Source organism: Acanthochromis polyacanthus, chromosome 9 (genome assembly GCF_021347895.1).
Source record: "Acanthochromis polyacanthus isolate Apoly-LR-REF ecotype Palm Island chromosome 9, KAUST_Apoly_ChrSc, whole genome shotgun sequence".
NCBI lineage: Eukaryota > Metazoa > Chordata > Actinopteri > Pomacentridae > Acanthochromis > Acanthochromis polyacanthus.
In genome coordinates, this window is record NC_067121.1 from 33,393,714 (window position 1) to 33,414,159 (window position 20,446).

At 39.2% G+C, this 20,446-nt stretch overlaps 3 protein-coding genes across 3 annotated transcripts in view; all 3 read left to right on the plus strand.

Moving 5' to 3' along the window:
* Nucleotides 1-1,989: 1,989 nt before the first annotated feature.
* On the plus strand, nucleotides 1,990-5,517 carry catip (ciliogenesis associated TTC17 interacting protein). The gene is made up of 9 exons (XM_022195255.2): nucleotides 1,990-2,301; nucleotides 2,519-2,695; nucleotides 2,786-2,841; nucleotides 3,736-3,822; nucleotides 4,004-4,171; nucleotides 4,259-4,383; nucleotides 4,705-4,781; nucleotides 4,865-4,932; nucleotides 5,087-5,517. Exons 1-9 carry the CDS (start codon nucleotides 2,193-2,195, stop codon nucleotides 5,273-5,275), a joined length of 1,056 nt encoding a protein of 351 aa, XP_022050947.2. The 5' UTR covers nucleotides 1,990-2,192; the 3' UTR covers nucleotides 5,276-5,517.
* Nucleotides 5,518-5,777: 260 nt separating this feature from the next.
* Nucleotides 5,778-13,597, plus strand: casp8 (caspase 8, apoptosis-related cysteine peptidase). The gene is made up of 12 exons (XM_022195254.2): nucleotides 5,778-5,989; nucleotides 8,886-9,058; nucleotides 9,222-9,397; nucleotides 9,546-9,648; nucleotides 10,336-10,465; nucleotides 10,553-10,605; nucleotides 10,696-10,756; nucleotides 10,876-10,940; nucleotides 11,050-11,161; nucleotides 11,312-11,439; nucleotides 11,887-12,278; nucleotides 13,260-13,597. Exons 2-12 carry the CDS (start codon nucleotides 8,951-8,953, stop codon nucleotides 13,393-13,395), a joined length of 1,464 nt encoding a protein of 487 aa, XP_022050946.2. The 5' UTR covers nucleotides 5,778-5,989; nucleotides 8,886-8,950; the 3' UTR covers nucleotides 13,396-13,597.
* A 1,291-nt stretch (nucleotides 13,598-14,888) lies between these two features.
* tmbim1a (transmembrane BAX inhibitor motif containing 1a) overlaps nucleotides 14,889-20,446 on the plus strand; it is a 38,451-nt gene continuing 32,893 nt past the window's right edge. The window contains exon 1 of the mRNA XM_051953582.1: nucleotides 14,889-15,161. The gene's annotated coding sequence lies outside the window, so the exon portion shown is untranslated. The remainder of the gene's footprint in view (nucleotides 15,162-20,446) is intronic.

Here is a 20,446-nt window from a genome sequence, read left to right on the forward strand (position 1 = left end):
AAGACAGAAGAACACTCTAAGCAACTCAGGGAAAGGGTTATTGAGAAGTACAATTCAGGGGATGGTTACAAAAAAATTTCCAAGGCACTGAACATCCCCCAGAGTTCAGTGAAATCAATTATCAAGAAATGGAAGGAATATGGCACTTGTGTGAATCTGCCTAGATCAGGCCGCCCTCGTAAACTGAGTGACCGTGCAAGTAGGAGACCAGTGAGAGAAGCCACCAAGACCTCTACAACTACTCTGAAGGAGTTACAAGCTTCAGCTGCTGAGATGGGAGAGACTGTGCATGTAGCAACTGCTGCCCGGATTCTTCACCGGTCAAAGCTTTATGGGAGAGTGGCAATGAGAAAGCCACTGTTGAAGAAAAGTCATATTAGATCTCGACAAGAGTTTGCCAAAAAGCACGTGGAAGACTCCATGGTCAAGTGGAAGAAGATTCTTTGGTCTGATGAGACCAAAATTGAGCTTTTTGGCCATCAGACAAGACGTCATGTTTGGCGGAAACCAAACACTGCACATCACCAAAAACACACCATCCCCACTGTGAAGCATGGTGGTGGCAGCATTATGCTGTGGGGATGTTTCTCAGCAACTGGACCTGGAAGGCTTGTAAAGATAGAGGGCAGAATGAATGCTGCAAAATACACTGAAATCCTGGGGGACAATCTTTTTCAGTCTGCAAGAGAACTACATCTTGGGAGAAGATTTATTTTCCAGCAAGACAATGATCCAAAACATACTGCAAAAGCTACACAGGTATGGTTAAAAAAGAACCAGGTAAATGTTCTGGAGTGGCCGAGTCAAAGCCCAGACCTCAATCCTATAGAGAATTTGTGGCTGGACTTGAAAAGGGCTGTTCATGCCCGATACCCACGCAACCTGACAGAGCTTGAGCAGTTTTGCAAAGAAGAATGGAGCAAAATTGCAGTGGGCAGATGTGCAAGACTGATTGAGACCTATCCACACAGACTCACTGCTGTGATTGCAGCCAAAGGTGCATCGACAAAATACTGACTTGAAGGGGGTGAATAATTATGCAAACAATTATTTTCATTTATATAATTTTCTTTCATTAACATTACTTTATAGAAATCTGTTTTCACTTTGACATTAAAGAGTTTTTTCCAATATTTTTTTTTGTTAAAAAAGGTAAATTTTATTGACCATGATTGATTTATGAAAGCAATAAAAGGGTAAACCATCAAAGCAGGTGAATACTTATGATAGGCACTGTATGGTCCTTTCTAAGATGCAGGGTGATATCAGCTAAAATGGGCCACTTTTTGGTAAATCGCTTGAAGCACTAACAAAAAACAATGTATTCTATTAAAATGTGGTTTTATGGCTAGTAATGGTTGTTTTCTTTTAATTTTGCATTGAAATTATCTAGTAAATAGGATTGTTTAGTTCCTACAGGTCTTGATACGTCAGCTGTGCCAATTTTTTTACACAAGCAAAGTTCAGGTAAAATGGGACGCTTATCAGGTAAATTGGGCCAGTCCAACTGCAAAGGGATAGTCATCAATTTTTATTGTAAAAAAAAACTGTCAATATGGCAGCATACTGTGTAACAACAATTTAATAATATCAGGACAATTCATTACATTGTAAATGATTAACTTCTATCATTGTACAATATCACATATTTATTAAATACAACAATAGAATAGAATAGAATAGAATAGAATAGAATAGATGTTTAATATCAGTGATTAACAATGAATGCAGTTAGTTTAGCAGCTCTTTCTTTGAGTTACCAGCATACAACAAAATGTAAATGTTTCTGTTTTTCATAGACATTTCCATGGTATAGATATATTATTAATTTTAGTTGAATTTTGTTTGTATATTATCAGTTAAAACTTCACCATGGCCTTCACACAGTAGACTTTTGCAGACTTTCACTGTATTTGACTACCACTTCTCCCTGCGCATCACATACAATTCATGCTGCGCTAACACTTCAGCATTTACGGTACCACAGCGTCGTTACCATGACAACTCGGATTCGTTCGTCTTCTTCCCTGAAAACAAGCCGCACACAGAAGTACAGCAGAAGACTGTTTAAAATATGACGAGAACACGCTGTGGGTCGCAACAAAAGTCTGTCTTGTGAAGCTGCTCCGGCTGCGCAGGGACTTCTTTCTTTTTCAAACCGGGAGCACCTGCACTAAATACGGGCAGCGTTAATGATGGAAGCCCCGCAGGAAGACGTGGCTCCTGTCGGTGCCTCAGCGGGGACTGAAGGACAGGAGTTAAAAGCGTCAGAAGAAGCAATCGCATTCATGTCCAGCATCGGTGAGTCCTTAATTCTGCTCTAACTTCAGGCCAGTAGGAGACCAGAGCTGCGTGCGCCTGGACTCCCACCACCTGCTTATGGCACATCTTGAGACGCTCCAGTGGGGGGAATTAAAAACAAACTGGACACTGTTCATTGTATGTGAGCAGCAGTAAAGGTCAGACGAGTTTTGAATATATTTCATATCACAGCTTGATGTCTTCACATTTCCCACAGAGCCTCAGAAGTGCATGTTTGCAGACTCTCTGGTGACTGTGTCTGAAGGAGGCAGAGATCTGGGAAAGTTCAGTGTTCAGGTGGAGTTTGGCCGCAGACTCCAGCAACCCTGTCTGCTGCTGCATGCTCAGAGCCACGGAGCCATTGATAACTGCCCCTGTGGGACAACAGTGACAGGTAAGACCACCTAAAATCTGCTATTTTCCATTTAAAATACAGGTTTGTCAGCACGCTTCCTTTAACGCCTGCCCTCTTTGGTCATTTCAGCCTACCTAACCTCTGACCTGGAGGTGCTGGAGGAAGATTTCCACGAGTATGTCAAGGTGAGTCAAGCTTCCAACAGTCACATTTTTGACTCCAAGATTTGTTTTAAATGGGTTGGTGCCGCTTTACTTAACAGGACTTTTACACCATCACATCTAAGTGAGAGCACTGCTGTCGACCAACCAGATGTTTTTCGAGATCCAACCTCAAAATTAGATGCAATCAAGCCATTGCAGTAGCTGCTTCTAACATCTGAAGTCGTTCACTTTTCTACATAAGAACTAGACAGACTATGGAAAGTTTGAAATCACTGTTTATCACCCACCTTTGTTTGCTGTCATTTCATTCAAGTAGAGTTTAACAACTTATTTTATTCATTTTATTTAGATCTGACTTGTGCTTTAAGAAGTTTTCTGTAAATAAATTTGACATTTTTGCTCACATGAATCTGCAGTTGCACTCTACATAAAAACACTGTGCTCATCCGCCATCCATATTTATACCACATTTTTCTCTCTTCCTGTCACATTTTTGATTTTTATGTGTTGTTGTTAGGGTTTTAAATGGATTGGTGCCACTTTACTGAGCAACACTTTCACACCATCACATCTAAGTTAGAGACGGTGACCAACCAGATGTTTTTCAAGATCCAGCCTCAAAATTAGACGCAATCAAACCGTCGTAATAACTACTTCTAATGTCTGAAACCATGTGAGACCTCTTCAGAACTTCAAAAACGTTTTAATTGCTCCTTCAGACCCACCTCTTTTCATTGACCATCTGATTCAAGTGGAGCTTAATATCCTATTTCATTTCGATTTGTGTTTTGTTTTTAAATGTTTTCTATGACTAAATTTGACTGCTTTGACATTTTTGCTCAGCAGTTGCACTATACATAAAAACATTACACTTTCCTTCCATCCTTATGTTTTCCTCCTGAATCCCCTCCTCAGGTCAACGGCCACAGTCTGGACAAGAGGTGTCACATGGTGCAGCGTGACGGGCAGATGGTGATCGATAAAGTCACAACTGTGGGAGAGGTAAGAGGGGAAGCAATGTCATGAGAACAGCTGCATGACACACTAACAAAGCAGTATTACAGACGCTATTTAGCAAAATTAGGCCCTGAAATATCCGTCAATTCGTGCTTGTTCTTGATGTCAACAAACCTGCAGTTGGGAAGTTACAGTGAGTTGTAAGCTTTCTTTTGTGCGTCAACAGGAGGTGACAAAGGAGAGTGTTTCTCATCCCATGTCAGTCCTAAGAGGGCTGGTAACTGAGGGCTCCACCTTGCTGCTGATGCGTCTCATGGCTCTGAGGAAGAAGGTGCCAGAAAACATGACGTTTGTCTCCTTGGACCAACGATTGCACGTCATCCACACCACCTTTGTGAGTTATTATGTCAGACTCAGACTTCTTAGTCCATCGTTGACTTATTTGAATGGTGAAATGTGATTGTTTTGTGTCTTTGGGCAGAGTGAGCTGGGAGTGAAGCAGCTGGAGGTTGGAGGTGAGACACTGGAGGTGTTTGGGGTGGAGAGGATTGTTCATTCTGTGGAGGACAGTCCTACCGCTTGGCACTGCTACTTCCTGGATGACGGGTGAGCTCAGTGACTATACACTACCAGTAAAAAGTTTGGACTCCAAACATTACATTATATACTAAATCTTTGAATATAATACCACCACAGACTGGGAGAGATCCAAGCAGAATTTGCATGCAAACTGGGAAAACAAAAGATTTGTGACCTGTCTACCATAAATATATAAAATCATCTTTAGGCCTTCATCCTGATGAGAAAACCTTAAGATGATAAGTAAGATAATTTAGCTTTTATGCTCATGTTTTTAGTTATTTTTCATGTGTGTTGCATTTGCAAAGCCGCTTCAAACAAATTGGTGAGTATATTTTCTGTAATCAGACACTTGGCCAGCAGAGTGCAGGTGGGATCACCAGTCACCATGATGCTTCTGGAGCTTCCATCAAAAATAGAAAAAGGTAAGTTTTACCTCACAATGAGAAAACAGGAATTCTTCAAATGAAACTGATGCTGTTTATGTGTGTGTGTGTATGTGCATTAGGTTTTGAAAAGATCCCCCTAATGTGGGAAGAAGACATGCAGATGCGTTCAGAGTTCCTGGACAGAAAGGTGACCGATAAAGTTCTCAGATGATACAACTTGATATAATTTGTTCAGTCAGACTTTACTTTAATAATGCAGGTTCTTCTCACATGTGTTTTATTACCCTGTAATCCATTTAAATACTGCAGAACATGAATGTGTTTATGTCTTGTTGTGACAGGAGGAACTGAAGGCTGGTCACGCCTCATACCTGAGACAGCATCCAGAGATCAGGGCCCTCATGTCTGACTTCCTGCAGTTCTTGTTGCTGAGGAAACCTGATGACGTCTTTCAGTTTGCCAGAGAATACTTCCTTCCTTTTGCATCTCGCCGTCCTCCAGAAGCAGACCCAAAAGCCGAGTCGCTTTAAAGGCACACTTAAGGGGACATCTCACATGTTTCAAAACTCAGCCTTTTTCCCAGTTAATTTATCACATTGACTCACACTGAAGTTTAATATTCACACTTGTTTTTTTATTTTTCTTTTAAATGATAGATAATTAGTGGTAAGAAGGGAAACATAGTGGAGAGGAGCAGTAACTTTCAAATTTGTGGCTGTGTGATCTTTTCAGAGAACTTTAGTGATCTGAATAAACTGATTTGTGTCAATAACACCGTTTGGAGTTACGGTTTGTGCAAGGCAGTTCCGGTAACTGTGTGCCAAAGCCACCAGTGTCCCTTCAAAATAAAAGTGTACAATTGTAAACAGGAAGATGTGTGACGATATGAAATGCGCTATCACCTTGAGATTTAATGTAGATTTAAAATAAACCGATGTAAGAGCTACGGGGCAGAATTAAACGGTAACTGAAATATATTTGCTTTGTTTAGAAGGCTTTTTTTTTAAGTTGAACACAGCTGAGGCGACCTGTGTGGAAACGAACAGACATGCGCTCACTTCCTCTGAAAGTGAAACTCTGAGCGGCAGAAAGTCAACGGCTGAAACACGGAGAACAACAGCTAAATACAAGAGTTAGTTTGTTCAGTTTTCGCTCGTAAGTTGAAGTAGTTTTACTGACATACGGAAGACGCGTCTTTTCGCTTTTGTGGCCGTATAGTTTCGGTGGCTGGCGAGTCGGCAGCGGTAAGTTTTAACGTCGTAGTAAAACTCAACTGGCGGTTGACGCTGCTTCAGGCGACACAAGACACCTCGACTTTAATGTACTCTAAACTGGTTTAAAAGTACACTGTGTATGTAGTAGTACACCCTAGGCTTGAGAGAAACTTTATAAAGGTGTGGTTGAACACATCGTGAAGTCAAACAGACGTTGGGGGGCCGTGGCTGGAATTCTCCCAGAGACGTCACTTTAGCATACTGTCAATGTTAGCACCAAGTCCCCGAAGAACTGAGCTTTCTTTTTAGTGTTTTACTTCAAGTCAATCTCTATATATATCTGAAGAACTCTGGCTCATTTGGAATATATTTTATGCTGTTATTTGTTACTTTTGTCCTCATTTGTAGCTTCATAACAATAAAGTACCTGCGATACTGTATTGTTAAAAAAAGGCCCCTAAAATCCAAAACACTACTTTGTTTAGTCTGGTTTTAGTGACTGTAAAGGTTGGTATAGCACTAGAATAAACGCTTTTGAAAGCAACAATAAGGAGAAAGTGAACCCTATAAAATTCTATTAATGCTAAGAAGAACATAAGCAAAAGAAATAGACTTAAAAAGAATTACAGGTGTGATATTGCTATAATGTGTATAAAATATGGCCTCCAGAGGGCTGCACTACCATGTGAGATTAATGGGGTAGCAGGCCTGTTGAACCTAAAGGCAAAGTCTTCAGTGTCACCTTTTAACCTGCTTGGTCACTATGTTATTTTTTGCTGCTTTAAGTTATGTGTGGAGTTTTAGATTTAAATCAGCTGTAAGAAGTGCCACCATTTCACCAATTCTCTGAGATTTCAGCTGATAAAAATAATGAAGCTGTTTACAGTCGTCAAAGTGTATACATTGTATTGCCACTCGAACCTACATGCATTCAGTTGATGGTAAGGCCCGACCGATATGGATTTTTTGAGGACGATTCCGATATTTGGCAGAAAAAAATACCGATGACTGATTAATCGGAAGATTATAATGAATAAAAGAACTTATTTTGTCAGTCCCTTAATCCTTACAACAACAAAGATATGAATTACAGGTAGAGCATTTTACTATTTTACAATATTTTGTTCTTTAGTGTTTGTTTAACTTTACAACAGAGAGGAATTTTCCAGTACAAAAACATGCAATAAAGCATTAAACCTCTGGGAAATGATATTACCTTAAAAAAAGTAAATCTATAAATGAGTTATGAAATACATCTTGTCTTGTACTTCTTGTTGCTGCAAATTAGGGGCAAGTTTTATATATATTATGTGTATAAACAACATAATGAGTGAAGTTACTGGAAAAACATTATTTATGCAGCCCTGTGATGCTCTTTAACGTCAAATCGTATTTTCTCTACTCCATTATTTTCTTTGCCATGAAGTCAAGATATAAATATGCATATATGCGTAAATATGGTTTTATACTTGTTGCTGTTTTGTTGCCGAGTCTTTATCACCCAGCTGGCATTACAGCTCATAAGCTACATGTTGTAAATTATGTAGTCTATTGATATTTATCACATAGATTGATCAATCAATAACCTTAATTTTACGTAACTGTCATGTTAGAAATAAGCAGCTGCAGAAAGACTGCACTGGGTGGTAATATATATAAATTTACATCACTGACAGTTTTCTGCCAGCATTTCTGTCTTGCATTGCTTGCAGTAATGGCACTTTTTGCTGTTATAAATATTTATATTCCTCACAGCTCTCCATTAAACCTGTTCTTCTTAATTAAAGTAGAAAGCAGGCGATGAGTCTTTTTTTGTGCAGAACAGGAATCAAATCACATGTCGAATGCCTCCTTTTATGAAAGTGCACACAGAGCCTGAATAATGATGAAACCAGGGTTAGCGAAGATTGTTCAAAATCATTGTCACAATACCCATTATCTCTGACTGGGGTTTCAAATTTTGTCAAGCTGACGAGCACCAAGAGAGCCTGGCTGTGTCAAAAGTGTTTGATAGTGCAGCGAAGCCAATGCAAAAGTGACTTAAACCTGTAGGTTTAATTGAATGAGACAATGATGCTTCTTCTGACTTCATCTGTCACCTCAGTAAACAATTTCCTAATGAGTTTGGGGTCACAATCACTAGCGTCTATAGTGCTTTCTATACTTCTAGACAAGTAGCTGCTGCATCACCATGTGTAGTGTTCTTAAGTTCTTAGTCAGATTCTTGCTTACTTGTTCTGTCTGGTTTCAAAAGAGTAAGATCGTCCCCGCCAAATTCTAAACTTGACAATTTAAAACAAAAGTTCACAAACCAGTATAAGACCTCACTGTGGCTGTGTTCATGTTTTCTATACACAGACTATGGTAAAAGGTGGCTAACAGCATACCACTGTACCACGCAGAAAAGCTAAGTCTGAGACTGTATTTTGATAGAGGTGTACTTTTAAAAGCAATTTAAATGGAAATCCAAGCGTTGCAAGTCTGTTTGTCAATCAGGTCAAAGTTAGGATGCACAAACATCAAAAGCTCTAAACCAGACACGTTTTCTGTCTCATAGTTTCAGATTGTAGGTAGGTTGGTTGAAAAGATAGTAACTCAGTGACATTTTCTGGCTCAACAATGAGGTGCTTTTCTGGTAGATTTTATACCACCGGTGTAAATGAATGTTTCTCTATTTTTCCTGTAACCATATCAAGTATAGAGGTGATGTTCAGAAGTGTAGTATGATGTGTCATTTGTTTATAGCCTCAATGTGATCTTTAGTAAATTCATTACGTTTTTGCCAAAACTACGTTATTTGTTTTCTTACCCCGTTTTTTGATTAGAATCCAGTTGTTTCTAACACAGTTTCTTCTAAAAATGTGCACTTTACATGGTATCTGAAGTTGTTTCTGATTTCCCGTCTTGTTTGTTTCTTTTACTCTAGCAACCCTAACCTGTAGAGTGCTGGGAGCTGAGCACCAGGCTGGTGCTGGTGGGAGTGGGTTCCTGATGGATAGGCGGTTACTGTCCCGCATAGACGAGGAGCTGGACTCCTCTGAGGTGGCAGGGCTTTGCTTCTTGTGTCGGGATGTCATCAGCGGGAAACGCCTGGAGGGGGTGAGCATCACATGTTTCATACTGTTTTCTGCCATGTTTGAGGAAAATGTCACAGATGAGACTGACAGCGTGCTACCTTATAGACACTCCATATATTCACATTCACAGATGGATTTGTTTAAGTGAACCATTGTTTGTTTGTTTCTTGGTTGTTGTGCTACAGATCAAGGATGCGAAACAGCTGTTCTTGAGACTTGAAGAAAAAGAATTGCTGGAGAACAAATTTTTCCTCACACAGCTGCTCCGCACTATCCATCGAGCAGATCTCCTCAGCCTCATAGAGACAGACAGCAGACAAACAGAGGAAACAGATGCTCGGCCTCTGCTGTCAGAATACAGGTAAAAGCAGAAAAAACTGATTTTATTATTCCAGCATACAAACAGTATTGGCAATTCAGCAACAGAACTGAAACATTGTCAGTTTGATTTCAAAGAGTTTCAGGCCTTAATCTGTGGCGTCTTTGTGTTTCTGTCTCTTTTTCTTCAGGGTGATGCTGTACAGGATATATGATGACATGACTCAGGAGAATCTGAACCAGTTTAAGTTTCTGTTGAACAACGAGCAGCGCAGAAAAATGGAGATGTGTAGTGTAAGAACCCTCTCATAACACCTAGCTAACACTTTGAAAATCAATTTGCCACACCCACAGAAAGGGGTTACATAAGTAATGGTGACACATCAACTAGAGCTTTTTCTTTTCAGGGAAACAGTTTATACACAACACTAGGTACTAAATGTGTGTTTAACACTTAAACTCTCCTCACTCTGCCCGGCATATTACTATTATAATTGCACCTTTTTTTTAATCGACAGAGAATACCATCAGAATCACACAACATACTACTTAGAGTTTTCCAAAGTGCAATGCTAACTTCTAAGTTTACTTACAGTCTAGGTGACGTCTTTTGTCAAATACAGCATATTTTTATCATGAGCTATCTCAGTTTAGTTTTGCCTGCTGACGAGTATAATAATATTTTTACATTTGTAAATGGAAATTCAGTTGTGATTTAAATAGCAAAGATGAGCTTCATCCATAAATCAATAAGTGGTTTCATGTCTTAACATGCAACCTTCCCGTATCAAAATAAAACTGAATTATGTTTGTTTTTGTTTTTTTTTTGCAAAGAGCTGGCTAGCGACTTTTTTTTTTATTATTCATTACTTAGATACAGACAATTCTTCACTAGATCCATTTTATGCAGCAGAAATGATTGCAACTCGGAATGTAACTGCAAAGCTTCTAGAAAAAAAACATCTTCTTTGTCAATTACAGACCGTCCTGGATGTGTTTGTTGAAATGGAAAAGGTAGGATTGCTATCAAATACAAATCTTACTGAGCTGCATGAAATACTGCTGGAGATAGATCAACAGCTGGCGACAACTGTGCAGAAATACATGCAAGGTATGAGACCGACATTTACACAGAAGCATGCACACACTCAAACACTTTCTATTTGTGAAATCAGTCAAATGATTTTACTCGTTGCAGGGGTGCACCAGCATCAACACAGTCTACCTGTCAGCGTGGATCCCCAGGCCCAGGTGTGTGTGTGTGTGTGTGTGTAAATGTGTGTTTCTGAACAGTTTATCCTGACATTAGTTTACTGACTGCTATCACTGGTTTTCCAACAGAGGGTCAACAACACTCCTCAGCCACAACCTTTTGTGTCCATGTCTGAGGCTCAGCCCAGCTGTAAGTGGCTTTTTCAACAACTCAATTGATAATCAATTTATAAAACATTATATATTTACGGCCATGATATTTTTATTGCTATGCTAAAGATGTAAGTTTATATTGTGTTTGTTCTTCAGATGGGTCAGAGAGTGTTTATTCTGATGCACAGTCGACGACAGAGACGCCCTCACTTTCTGATCCGGTAACCTGTTCATAGAATCATGAATACCTCTCATGTTGTCATTCAGCCATTCTTTTCCTTAATAATTAAAATTTCTGATTGCCTGTGTGTGCGTGCTTCTGCTCTGTAGGCAGACTACTATGATCTGACTCATAAACCTCGTGGTTTGTGTGTGGTCATCAACAATGAGGACTTTCCGGGAACAGGCCTGTCGAGTAGAAAAGGAACTCAGGAGGATGCAAGTATGTGTTATTGTACTTGAACCGTGACTATTTTATCTGTTAGTTATTCAGCCTTGGTCCAATCAGGATTCTCAGCCTTAATGCTATTATATGATGATGCACTCCACTGATATGCTTTTATACCATTTGCCTCTCTTCTATGTGACGCAGAGACTCTGAACAAAGTGTTCACCGACTTTGGCTTTGACGTAAAGATACGCAACAACCTGACTGCGAGTGACATGCGAGCTGAGATGCAAAAGCTGGGTGAAAGAAATTTTATGAATGACGATGCCTTGGTATGCATTTTCTGATTCCTTCAGAGACTTTTTAGATACACTTTGTTCAGCATTTTGGACTTTTTTGCAGTATTACTAAGAGTTACACTAGAAGATCAAATCATTCTCATGTATGTGTTTTAAATATGAAGCCAGAAGCTTGGGCTGATTAAGATAGTCCACCATCCAACTCCAGCTTTTTCATATTTAAACTTAAGTTTTTATTTACAAATGTTTATGAAACAGTTGCTGCCTCATTAAGTGTACCGATCTGATCTAACTCTTAGTGTGGAGGAGCATATTTCCTAAAATGTCACCATGTAGTCCTTTCATAGTGTGATTAACCTGCAAGTTGCTGTGATTAATTGCAGTTCATATTTAACAACAGCAAAATTTTAGTAAATGTTGTGAGTATTGACACGTTAAGACACAATACCAATTAAAATGTGTGTCTTCTCTTGATCTAAGGTGGTGTGTGTGCTTTCCCATGGAGAAAATGAGTGTGTCTATGGCACTGATGAGCAGCCGGTGCTTCTGCGAGACCTGACGCTGCCTTTCAAAAGTGGTAGAGCGCCCACCTTGGCAGGGAAACCCAAGCTCTTCTTCATCCAAGCCTGCCAGGGTTCCGGCTACCAGGAGGGAGCCGTGCCTTGCCCCCCAACACCAGCAGCAGAGGAGGTGGAAAGAACAAGCCACTTTGAAGAAGACGCTGGTGCAGTCCGCAGTGAGACGGTGCCCTGGGACGCAGACTTCTTGATAGGCATGGCCACCGTGCCAGAGTGCAAGTCGTTTCGAAACACCCTCACCGGCTCCATCTACATCCAGGAGCTGTGCAGGCAGCTGATCAAATCAGCAGGAAGGTGAGAGACAGCCAGAACGTTTACGATTATGGTGTTTCTTGACAGAACTTTAAAACCACACTTTACACCAGTTTAATCACAATATCTGTCATAAAGTACAATCTCATTAGGCTCCTTCAGACATGCGCTCCTTATTATTATCAGACTGCATCTGAACCTGTCGGCTTCATATCTGAGCTGCTCACTTTTCAGTAAAAGTCACAACACCGGTCTAACTAGGTTGGACCTGGTAACATTTATGCATCACTTTCAACACAGAATAACTCTTGCAGTATGCAGTCTTGCATATTGTGCATGTACCATGGCTTTCTGCCACTGTGGTGAGTAGCATTATCATAAAAGTGACCTCTGTTTGGACAGAATGCCATCACTTTAACAGACCGAAGAAGCCAGAAATGCTACATATCTGACTCAGAATTAAATAGTTTCCTGCACAGTGTTTGTTTTTTCAAACAAATCTATACTGCATGACATAAAATTATCAGAATGAAGCTGCGTATGTTCCTCTGTTTGATCTGTTTTGTGTCCTTGACCTGAAAACAGATGATAGTGACGTCTTTTTGATTGCAAAATGTTTAATTCCATTTTCACAGTTCATGGTAATGAGTAAATTATAATAATCCAAAAGCATTCAAAACCCAACAAATCTTATTCAATGTTACAGAGTATGATTCAGTCAATGGAAGACCAACTTTTGATGCATAACTCTCATGTTCCTGACACATTGGACCCATAGCCTCTTAGTTTAAGTTGAAAACTGCTTTTTGTGACAGTGAAGTGAGCCCTTTTCTTTCCAGAAAAATCAACATAATGTTTCTCATCTCTCAGACTAAGGCACATGATTAAAATTCATTCAGTCATTGTACTTATCTGTGGGTCTGCTTTTATTTTCAGATGTATCAGACAGCAGGATGTTGTGTTAAAATATTCCTACAATTCAGGAGTTGTAATTTTTCATGTGTTTCTAATGTTTTTGTGCAGCTCGGAGAAAGATGATATACTCTCTGTCCTGACGCGTGTGAACAGGGAGGTCAGCAGAGGGCTGTATTTGAATCGCAAGCAAATGCCACAGCCCAAGTACACTCTCACCAAGAAGCTCGTCCTCAAGTATGTCTGAGCTGACTGGGACCAAGTGCAATAATAATGATCTGTCACAGTCATAGATCCACACCAATCAGATTGTTTACAGTATTGTTGCGTTTGTTTGTGTGTGTGTCTGTATCATACAGAAGCTTGCATGAATTTCAGTATTACCTTGATCTTGAGATTTGAACAAAAATAAGGATCATGGTGAATAAAATGACATTTTATTTTTAAAATCTTGTCTCATTCTCATCATTTTTCAAAATCAACATGAAGACATTATTGGGGATGTGGTGCTTTCAGTGACATGATTGCAGATGTCAGCACATTTATTGAAAAAGCTGAGTGAGTATTTTGAGGAGGAAACAAGTTTTGGAACCTCATGAAGTGCTTGGTGTAATGTGACAGACACACAGGGAGACAAGATTCAAGGAAATCTGTGGAGACCATTATATCTTTTATAATTATATTAAGATTAAATGGGAAAAGGAAATGAACATTTATCAGTCTAAACTTAAAGGATAGAAAAAACTAATCTGCTACCTAAAATAAAGAGTAAACAAACTGGTTCACAGCAATCCTTCTGGCACGTGTTAAAAAAATCTACATCCTAATTAAAGACTTTCTGGGACATGCAAGTTACATCACTTGCATTGTAAAACAAATGATTGTGTTGTTATTGATTGATATTTAAACACAGTATTATTGATTACAAGCAGGAAGGCAGAGCAATGGCTGGAAATTAATAGAGACATAACTTGTTAGTTGAGATAAACTACATAAAAGTACATAATGTCCACTTCAAAAAATATATATATATGCAAATAGTAATTTGTTCTTTTACAGTTTGAGTCCATTTTTGTGTACCTCTAGGGTGTGCTCTTCCCTTCCCTCTGCGCCTGCGTCATGTAATACACAACAAAAATATAAACGCAACACTTTTGTTTTTGCTCCCATTTTTTATTAAATGAACTCAAAGATCTAAAACTTTTTCCACATACACAATATCACCATTTCTCTCAAATATTGTTCACAAATCTGTCTAAATCTGTGACACTGTGCCCTTCTCCTTTGCTGAGATAATCCATCCCACCTCACAGGTGTTCCATATCAAGATGCTGATTAGACACCATGATTAGTGCACAGGTGTGCCTTAGACTGCCCACAATAAAAGGCCACTCTGAAAGGGGCAGTTTTGTTTTATTAATTAAAAGATTAAAAGGTTAATTTTACATGTGGACTGTAGGACTATAGAAAGAAAAACAAAAAAAGAGACCAAAGCTGTAAATATTGTTCATATCCAGAATAGATTTTTTCCAAATAACACTTGTCTATTATTTATTTATTTATTGTTCTATATTTGTGCTTCTTTTCTCCCAGTTTTTGAATGTTACAGCATTCCACTGTTTTACTTTTTTTATTTGTTAATTTTTTTAAAGCTTAACACTTAACGTGCATGTGGTTGTAATGCACCTCTATGATCCAGGCGTGTCTGCTGGCAGTGAGTCAGCGCCTCTCCGGCCTGCTGCGCCCACAGTGGGTGTGAGTGTGACAGATTCCTCCGGACTCCACCCTGATCTCTGCGCTTCCAGGAAACACTCCTCACGGCTGTTTCGCGTCCGGGTGCGGCTACAAGTGCAGCCCAGAACCCGGGAGAGCAGAAGCACAGACCGGGAGGGAAGAGAAACATCCGGACTCGTTCGGTCCTCCGGGAGTCGGACGGTGACGGCGCAGAAGCTCTCATTTCATTTCATCTGTGGAGTGAAACACGGAGGACACGAGTGGACGAGTCTGAATTCGGTGAGTGGAGCTGGTTTTAAGATGGAGTCATGTTTGTGTTCATGGTGGAGTTTAAGGTGGATGTGGAGTTCTCACCTGAAAAGGCTTTTGTTAGTTGGTGAACAGGGTGGAGTGTGTTTCCATCTACCAGCCATCTTTTTTTCTTTTTTTTACTTTCTTTTTATTTATTTTTGAGAACAGGGAGAAAAGAGAGATTAAAAAAACCAAGAGTGGACCATAGTTTACGTGCTACAGTCATAGTGGCTCCAAGATACAATTCACAGCAGCAAATAATAAATAACTACATACAGAAAAGAATAAAGAAATCAGGAGGTTCTCTTCTACCTGGACAGACCAGTCCTTTACCCAAGTTAATTTAATTCTGCACTGAATATCCAAAGCATTAGTCACTTTTCCCCATATTGTTTTAAAACATGAATTCTACCACTGTAATCTCTCTAAAATGGTCCCCTCAGATATTAGAGACAGCCTTCCGAGCCAACGTTAAAAGAAATAGAACTACCTCACTGTGTACCTTTTTTATTTTTTAGGTTTCAGCTGAGAAAACATTTTTTTAAGAGCGAGTGAGTCTAAATTTAGCTGTGGTTTAACTGATGAGCTGTTTGACAAGCAGCCTAGATATGAATCACATCTGGAAAAAATGCTTGTGAAAATCTGCAGAGGAAGGTCAGCAATGATGTAGTACAAAAATAGAGGTGGTAATTTAACAAAGCGAAAATACACTATGCAAAGAAACTGTGAAAGATATGTTCATCTGCCAGAAAAAATACCAAAAAATAATAAATAATATTGCAGTGTTCAATAAATATAAAATAATAGCAGATATCTGTGTAAAACTGTTGTATTTTTAGTGTATTTACATACAGTAAAACAGTGAAATTGTACAGTGAACTTTGATGTGTTTTTTTTTTTAACTGCCAACATGTAAATAAAACTTTCTTCCATGAGACGTTATAACTAATGTAAAAAAAAATTAGTAAAAATGTGTTTAATATTATTTATAATTGTTCAGTCCCTAATATACATATTTTAAGATTTAAAAAATATTTTTTTTCAGTGTAGTTACTATGATGATGCAGATTTGTTTTTCACTGGGCTGTCTGACTGGATAAATATGGCAAAGGTGTCGGTTATTTTTCTTTTGTGTTTAAAGAGACAGACATTTTGCCTCATCACTCCAGGAAAACTCGGGTGATAGCGGTTCTCTTAATGACCGAGACTTTGTTCCAGTGACATCAGCCATGACCTAAATGCATCTTATGTCCAGTCTGCAGCAGAAACACCTCTCACCTGCTCCCCCACATATAAAATCATCAGTAGTCTGGTGATGGTTGGTACTTTGAGCTAGTAATAAAAATGAACTGTGTACAGTTTTGAGTGGAAAAGGGCCTTTAATCCCATAACTTGTTTAGAAAGATCTGTCTTAGTGGAAAAAAACACTAGAATTAACAATAGATTAAAATTACAAGGAGTATTTTTTTGCAGCATAAACCTTTAACACTATAACTTGTTCATTATAAAGTATTATCTGGGTGAAGAAAACCTTTAAAACTGTTTGAAGTCAGGACAGAAAGTAGTATTTTGGGTAGAGTAAAACAAAAAAGTAGAGCACTTTAAAGATGATCTAGTTTAGGAGGTGGCAAACAGTTGTACATCTGGGTTCCTGAAACTGCAGCTTCGTCTGCTGCAGACATCTAATCTTGCAAATTCCTCTTTGTTCATTCATTCAGCTGTCAGTGAGCCTCTGCACTCACACCACGGGTCGATTAATTTGTTTTTCAGGGCTGATACCGACACGATTATTAGTCGTCAAGGAGAGAGAAAATCTGTGAAGATCTTGATGCTAAAAAGTAGAATAACAAACTACACAAAGCTTTGTTGCAATATCTTTTCTGTTTTACATGTGTTTAATTTAAAACGGAACTTTTGCATATTTGTCTTCAAGACCTGTTTTACATGTAGCTAATCAGATAGTCCTGTGGGTGAGACTGTTCCCTCAACATTGTGATGATACTTACGATAAGTTAACAAATATTTAAGTGTATTAGGAATGTGGTTTCTGACTTCCTGCTTTGACAGACTCACTGCTAACAGTCCAAGCACTAAATAGGCTGTACTCAATGAATAAAGAAATTAAATTATGTCAAACATGCTTTAATTGAACAAATAGGCATTGGCACACAACCAGTTAAACAGAACATTAATTTAAATAAGGCTAGAAGAAGATGGGGGGGGGGTGTCCTCTGTTTACATCCTTGACCCAATGGCGTTTGGTTGTTGCATCAGAACTGGTTGGTGAACGGAGCGGACGACCACGTCGTCACATGGCGCTATAGGTTGGCTTTGTTTACATTCGCGGATTGTACGCCACCTTGGATAGTGCTACATTCACTAACTTTTTGTCCTTCGTTACGCCTCCCAAGCGTGATCAAGTAGATCAAGTTGTAAAAACAGTGCAGCATATTCTTTTTACCTCCGCCAAGGAGGTTATGCGATCGGGTCCGTTTATTTATTTGTCTGTCTGTGTGCGTGTCTGTGGACAGGATTTCTCGGAAACTACTTGTCAGATCTTCATGAAATTTTCACCAGAGGTGGATCTTGGCCCAGGGAAGACTCCATTCAAATTTTGTGTTGATCCGGATAAGGATCTTGATTCTGAATCCGGATTTTTATGTCGTTTAATTTAGTGACAATCATCATGACAGCATTAACTTTTCTTGTTGCAAAAAAAGATCTTGCTTTACCATCCACATCTTCCCTTGGTGGAGGTCAGAAATCTCGGATTGCTCTTGTATATTCTTGTAGTATAACTCATACATGCTTGAAAGTCGTTTTCATGACTTTTCTGATGAGTCGATCGATATCGTGATGCACGTAACTGCTTTGTATAAATTTCCAAACAAATCAGCTTAAGTCAGGCCGTAAGAAACGGAACTCTGACATAAGTCGAGGACCCCCTCCCCCGTATAAAGTTCCTTCTGAATTCAACAAAGTAATCTCTTGACACTTTCCTGGCTTTTTGTTTATTTCGTACTTAATGTGCTTGACACCTTCAGTCGTCTCCTTGGCTGTAGACTGCAGGCATAAGTGTGTTAAGAATCCGCTTCACTATGGGAAATATCGACAACAACCTCCGAGTGGCCGACGACCACACAGAAAATTTCCCGTTTTGCTGAGGATTAGCTCGTGCAGTGAGGCAGCTGTGCTAGTTTTTAAAATTTAATTTTCCATTTTAATCACAGTGCTCATCTCCCTGCATGCAAATGTTTCACCAGAACATCGAAGCTGCCTCCCTCATTTACCTCCTGCCATCTGAGATACCTGGGATTAGTTCAAAGAAATACAAAGAAGTTGGTGTGGGTTTTTTTTTTTTTTTCCCCCCCCAATAGCAGAATGATACTGAGGTGCAGCCAGACCATTATGTTCTACAGAATGGTGTAGATAAGTGACGCTGAAACCTGTTACCAACATACTAACCAGCATCTGGGGCTTCATCTGATTAATTCCATTGTGTGAATGTACCCAGGGTTGTGGGTACATGTGCCCAAGGCTCTATCTGATAGGTCAATGATAACATGGCTTGTGTCGATAAAACAGTTATTCTTATTAATTGCATTCCAGGCATGTGTTTACTGCTTATGTTGTAATCATGATGCTGATGAAAATACAGTTTATCAGTCAGCATCAGTTTGCATTGTGTTTCGAGGGGGAATCTCTGATATTCAAAGAATTCTGCTGAAATGTCCGAGCTTCAATAAGGGACTGTATGGAAGCTGTTCTGATAGGTGATATGTTGAACCTCAAATTTGTAAAAGTTGTACATTTAGTTGTCTGTGACTTTTATTGTCCAATCTGAGGGTATTTTCTCAAGCAGTGACAAATGTCATGTGTCTACCAATATTTAGAACACAGCACTGTTCATTTTTTGGTTCCTTAAAGTAAAGGAAAAGCATCCAAGTCTCACATTTTAGAATCTCAAATGATAAGAATTTGCAAAAGAAGGGTAAATAACAGTATGCATTGACATAACTGATTCATAATACTAAAAAAAAAGACCCTCCCTTTTCTTCTAAAGACATTAGATTATTTTTGCCTCGAGACAAAAGAAAACTTATCCCTATAAAGGGCACTCATTGAAATACTTTGAAATTCAAAATTTAATCACTATACTGTTATTGGAGGACATGAGTTTTTTACTTTTGTGACTTTTTTTCAAAATTATCAATTTTCATGTTAACCACATATGATTCCTTACCGGTTATCATCACTTAGCACAACTACTCAACCCTACATGTGTGAGTTTCATCAACTAACCATGGTTGGTTTTGACCACAAATATGAAAGGGGACCGAGCTGCAAGTCCGTCTTTTTCCAACATCGGAGAAAAGACAAAGTTCGATACGTTCCCGTCCTTTGCTGATTGGTCAAACGCTACGATGCAGTGTGGTGGGTTAAAGAGGAAGCATTCTGAACTAGTCTGGTTCTTTTGATCTGGACCAAAGCAGAAATGCTACATTTTAGTCCTGGTTCTCTTAATGTTCACACAGTTCCTTAAATCAAACCAAAAGATGCAAAACAAAATAGAAAAGGTCACAACCTGCCTGAAGAGCTTTTATGACTTTGAACTTGGCTGAATGGGAACGTTTCAGCCAAAAAGAAACTTTGATACGTTCCAAGCCTCTGCTGGTTGGTCAAATGCTACGATGTAGTGTGCTGTAATGTAGAGTGATCTTTGCTGATTGGCCGTGTGAAAACCACATCCTTGTCAACCTCACTGAGATGCGGGAACAACGCCATATTTAATGTGTGCGGAAGTTACCATATATAATCCCTTGTAATAGCATGTTCACACTTGGTAGGTTTGTTTTGTTTATTACAAAATCTGACTAAACTGCTCTGTTCGTGCGGTTCATTTGAAACAGTGCAACCGTTGCCATCTGAAACTTGACTTAACTTGACCAAATGAACCAAAGACCGGACCGGACACTGACGAGTGCTCAGTTCTTCTCATTGATGGAGCTTTGTTGGCTGTTCCAGTTCAACACACGCAGCACAACTGCTGTCTTCTTGCAGCATAACTTCATTTGTCTGTTTTGAGTCTTTTATCAGCTCTTCTTGAATCCTCACATGGCGAATGTACCACCACAGACACAGAAATCCAATGACCCCATTCAGCCAAGTTCAGTGTCAGAAAAGCTCTTCAGGCAGGTTCTGACCTTTGCTTTGAATCCTTTGGTTTGGTTTTAGGAACTGTGCGAGCACTATGATAACCACAATTAAAATGT